Genomic DNA, 5,290 nt, shown 5'->3' with positions numbered 1-5,290 from the left:
AGCGCATGAGAAACCTTATCTCTTTTTTTAAAAAATTTTTTTATTTATTTATGATAGTCACACACACACACAGAGAGAGAGAGAGAGGTAGAGACATAGGCAGAGGGAGAAGCAGGCTCCATGCACTGGGAGCCTGACGTGGGATTTGATCCCGGGTCTCCAGGATCACGCCCTGGGCCAAAGGCAGGTGCTAAACCACTGCGCCACCCAGGGATCCCTTTACTTCATGTCTTAAAGTACCCAAAGGCCACAGGAATTCTCCCAAATGTGGCTCAGAACATTTGGACATACATCATTCGGGCATCTCTGAGCTTAACTGGAGCTGGCTGAGGTCTGGGATGCCCAGAGGCCATCCCCTACTCCTGGCTGCCACCTCTAGCCAACATTGTGTACCTGATAAAGATTCACTGCAACTACTTTCCTTTCAGAAAACTTTATTTAAGTAGAGAAAAAACAGTACAACATATTTTTCTTTTAGAAAAACAGGTAGACATTTGAGAAAAAATACAGTGTACAGGGGAAATAGATTTTGTTAGTATAATCTTACCAATAATGCAAAATGGGAAGATCGCTATACTGAAATACATATGGCTTCCGGCGAAGAGGCACCAGTGTGAAGAAATGGGAAAAACAAAACAAAACAATCCCCCCCAACACAAAACAGCACCTGGGCCAATTAACCAAACCTCCTCCCAATTTCTTCTGAATACAGCACAATGATCTTTGCCCCGTCCTCTATACATTTTAAAGGAATTGTTATAGGATATCAAATTATTTTAAATGTGTTTTCCTACTACATAAACCTTAACCTTGACTTTCTACTTAAGGGGGAAAAAAAGGAATGTGAATGTAAAACACCTGTCCAGTGTGTGTGTGTGCACGTGCAACTTTGGAGCGATTCAGTAAACAAGTAAGCTCTGTTTAATCTATTTAGTAAATGCAAGGCTTCTCTATCTCGCCCCTCGGCTACCTATATAAAAGACAAGACTGAAAAGGGCAGCCACTCCTGGAGCCAGCGGCTGGGGCAACAGTTGGGTTCAGACGGGGTTTAATTGGCGTGTGAAAAGGCAAAATGTTAGCGCTCCTACCAGGCTTCATAAATCTCTTTCTGGGGGCATCTCGGCTGAAGGCCCTGGGGCAAAGCGCGGGGTCCCTTGCATTCCAGCCACTTTCAATTAATTTCTCCTCCCTCACCGGCCCCTCCCCTAGAAATCCAGTCCCAAATCCAAAGCAGCTGGCCCTTCCCCCGCTTTGCGAAGGGCTCTAGGCCGACTTTTCAACAGTAAGGGCCAGGTTGTAATAGGAAGGTTCTTCTGACGCTCTCTGACGCTCTGACGTGGTAGGTGGGGGAAGGCCCCTCCCCAGCCACACGCACACAAACAGGAGATGCAGTCCTCAAGGAAACTGATGCCGGAGAAGCAGTTGGGCGGCCTGGAGGTGCCAGGAAGCTGGGCGTCTTCCTCCCCCCCCCCCCCCCCCCCCGCCCCACTTCTGGGGTTCCCTCAGGGCCTCACAGCACAGTCTGCGAAGAGTTTGCTGAGGTTCACTTCCGAGTAGCCACTTCGGGACAGGAACTGCTCTGCTGTGTTCCTGAGTTTCTGGTAGTCCTGACGAACTTTTAAGGTAAAAACCTTCTTCAACTTATCTAAAAAGAAATAAAAATAAAAGGTTTACAAGTCTCACAGGCTGCACCTTTAAAGACCATTCAGCATTTATTTGCCAAGCACTAGAGAAGAGGGTGCGGGTTCTCTCTGCAGTTCCATGTCTCGGATATCCTCACAGTCCTGTTGCTGGTCTACACCCAGGGCCAGTCCCATGCCCGGGGGTGGGGGGGCAGGTGGGACCCCTGCGGTCCTCTGTGGACGCCTTTCCTCCTTTACCCTGCCTGCCACTTCTCATCACCTAGCTGACTCGGCGCACCGAGGGACGAGGGACGGGCAGGGCCACGCTCCACCGATGCGAGCTGCAGGTGGCAGGCCTGTGTGCAGCAGCCAAGGTGAACTCCACCTGCAGCCACCACTCTCGCAGCGCTGTCGAGCATCTGCATGCAACTGCCTGCAAAGTATGGATGTGGCGGGAAATACTTTGTCTCAAGGGAAGCCAGAGCCTCTCAGAGCAAACTCCCTGGAGCAGCTGGGCCCAGTTGGCTTTCAGGCCCTCCGAGCTGTGTCCCTCTGCTGTACAAAACTCCTCTGCTCAAAGAGCTCAGTGAGGGGTAGGCTGTCTGGAGAGCACCTGTCCGTTGGTGAGATTTCCTCGTCGTCGTCCACACGGTATGCCTGTGAACTCTGGGTATGACGCAGCCATTCCTGTGTTTCCTGCTGCTTCCACCCATTCCTCTCCAGCCTTCCCATTCTGCAAGGGGCACTACAGCCTGACGGCAGATCCTTCCTTTCCCTCCCCAGAGCCTGCTACCTCTACACTTGGTTTGTTTAGAGGAGCAGTAGGGCCGAGACGCCGAGGTCTGATCTTTGGACGGTCAGGGTGATCCCTAGAGGAGGCACCCTTGCCCAGGACGCTGAAGACAACACAGTTTTGGTTCAAAGCTGCTCAGGAACCCTGTCAGGTGTTTGGAGAGGCCGACTGCAATTTTTTAAAATCCCCATTTGGTGGCTGAGGAAAGTGGGAGGTTAAGTCACTCACCCGAGGTGATACAGCTGGAAATCCGGGATCAAGAAGCGCAAGCCCAGGTATCCAGAACCCCGAGTCCACACTTGGGAGGACAGGCTCACTTGTGCACCCCCCCTCACCCCACCCTGTGGTTAGGACTCCCAGATGCGCAGGCCCCAGATGCCGGCCTGTGCCCAGCCAGGCTGCCCAGAGCCCTGGAATAGGAAAGCATCGGGAAGCAAACACGGAAGGGAGTGCACATCAAGCACAAAAAGGAAATCCCCACTGAAACAACAGAGCGACACTGAAGCCTACAAAACACCCGGAAAACTAAAGCTGGGTCTCAAGATTTTTGTTCCTTAGCTACACATTCCCATTTGTTCTCCACAACCTTTTCTAAATTACATCAATTGCCTTTCAATAAAACAACAACAAAAAGTTTTGTGGAGAGGATTTAAATGCTGAAGGGGGGGGGGTGGAAAAAGAGAGGCGAGGAGAGAGGGGGGAGAGGGAGGGGGAGGGGAGAGAGAGGAGAGAGAGAGAGATTGAGGCAAGCAGGCAGGCATTGGTAGCGGACTATAGAAAGACACTTTGAAAGTTCTAATTATCCGAGTCTGGGAATACACAACAATGGCCCGAGCAGTGGCGGCCGCCTCCCGGCAGGCCAGAGCAGCAGGCCGGCACCCGTGCGTGTGAATGACACAAGCGCAGGTGCTGACTGGGGAGCACATTTCAAGAGCTGCCGGAATAAGGAGCAGGGGAGGAAGGGAGAGGGCATCGCTCCTGATGTGTTTACCTCCTCTGCTGATGGGATATTGACTTTTCCCACCAGGTTGGTTAGAAAGGGGACTATTTACGCTGCCACACAGCAGAGCTAGAATGACAACCAGCGTCACTCGGTGCTTCTTCTTCGTAAAAGACAAGTGTGACCGCCGGCATATCCCATAGCCGGTCAATACAGCCAAGGCACCATTCCACGCCAGTTAGACATGCAGATAAAAGCTCCCACTTGTTTCCTCAATGAGAATTTAATCAATAACGTATGGAAGGTCTTCTGGGAAACAGAACTGCAGGAGCAGGCACAGACGTGTCAGAGGGGGAGCTGTGGGGGGGGGGCAAGGGCTCACCCCTTCTTTGGGGTTTTTCTTGGCCCCTATCAGGCAGGCACCTCGGCCCTCCACATTAAGCTTCACAAGAAATCCTGCTTCCTTGACTGCTACACCCACCACCGCAGAACTCAAGGGAAAATACCAGTGGTAAATGGTGGAAACCAGTTAATGTGGCCAGTAACAGCTGATTCCTTCTCCCAGCTCTGGTTTTGGGAGTCGGTAAAGAGGCCACTGGCATTGGCACTGCAGGTCAGGCACCCGGTGACAACTGTGCAGAGGTTCCAAGAGGCTGTTAGGCAAGGGGCAGAGAAGACCAGCCCAGCCCAGCCCACGGAGATGCCAGGGGCCGGGGCCTTGGCTGTCTCAAGGACCAGTGTGCAGAATCCCAACTTCGTCAACTGGCGAAGGAGATGCTCTGTCTACACACAAGTGCATCAAGCCAACTAGACTGCAGTGGACTGAACTATGAGCGGAAATCACAGATCTTAATACACCAGCGAAGCGAATCTGGGAATAACCTCCAGGGAACAGCTTACTGGTGCTTTCCACACGCTGACTCCTTAGAGTTATATACTGGTTGGCAAGAATATGCCTTTATGAAAACAGCGAAAAACAAGGTAGCCTAGAAATTAGTCACACAGTATTTTATCAAACACTAACATGAACCGCTAATCTAAAAGGTGGTTTCTACTGATTACGATAAAAAACCTCAACACGAGGCTGGCAAGCCACAGTGTTTTCTATATGAGATGAACTAGACCGTCACCTGTAGGTTGAACTTGTCTTAAACATTTTATTTAAAAGTTAATGGATCCCACTGAGGGCGACACTTGATGAGATGAGCACAGGGTGATATGCTATATGTTGGTAAACTGAACTCCAATAAAAAATAATATTAAAAAAAAAGTTAACGGATCCAATCAGACATTAGAACTGCTGGATAAAATGGGAGTATTCTCCCGTCTAAGGAAAGCATCTCTACTTCAGAGATTTTATTTCCATATCAGTAAACCAAAAATCTCTTTCAGCTGCGCTCTTTGTAAAACCCCTTTTGGACTTCAGGAAACACACTCAACTAGAAACCAGGAGGCAAAGACATTTTAACATCGCCTACTGGTTATTTTATTTTAATTAAGGCAGGCTTAGGCACACAGGCAGCAGCCGTCTCTGTTCTGAATGTCTGTTTCATTTATTTCCGTGCAAAGGTATCAAACAACAGTCAGTTATAATTGATTCTGTCAGGTGTTATACAGTCAGTCATAATTGTCTCTGTGTAGAGGTGTGTCAATTTACTATATCTGAATTAAATATTCTGTCAATTATGAAATCAGGTAATAATTTCAGTCAGTTTTTTAATTGCATGGCTTCCCACCATACAGTTCTCTGCTTTCCCACCGTTTCTAATCCATAGCCTCCCTCTCTCAATGCATCGTGAGCTTTGCCTTAAGGGGTGGAATGCCGGAAGCTTTAGGAATTCTGAAAGAAAGGCACTTTATGATTTAAAACCACCCAAACTATAGAGAACTGCTGGAGCCTCTGGCCAGGCCGGCTCTGTCCTGAATATCAATCAA

The 5,290-nt window shown here is 49.4% G+C and overlaps 1 protein-coding gene across 3 annotated transcripts in view; it reads right to left on the bottom strand.

The window, feature by feature from the left end:
* Window positions 1-417: 417 nt before the first annotated feature.
* Window positions 418-5,290, bottom strand: part of POLA1 (DNA polymerase alpha 1, catalytic subunit) — a 310,773-nt gene continuing 305,900 nt past the window's right edge. For all 3 annotated transcript variants that reach the window (XR_011998276.1, XM_025997428.2, XM_072744505.1), the window contains one exon: window positions 418-1,645. Coding sequence is in view for 2 of the 3 variants with exons in the window: in XM_025997428.2 (XP_025853213.1) it covers window positions 1,503-1,645 (143 nt within the window). In the remaining variant the exon portion in view is untranslated. The remainder of the gene's footprint in view (window positions 1,646-5,290) is intronic.

This window comes from Vulpes vulpes, chromosome X, assembly GCF_048418805.1.
Source record: "Vulpes vulpes isolate BD-2025 chromosome X, VulVul3, whole genome shotgun sequence".
NCBI lineage: Eukaryota > Metazoa > Chordata > Mammalia > Carnivora > Canidae > Vulpes > Vulpes vulpes.
The sequence above is the reverse complement of the archived record's forward strand: the minus strand, read 5'-3'. Positions and strand labels throughout refer to the sequence as shown.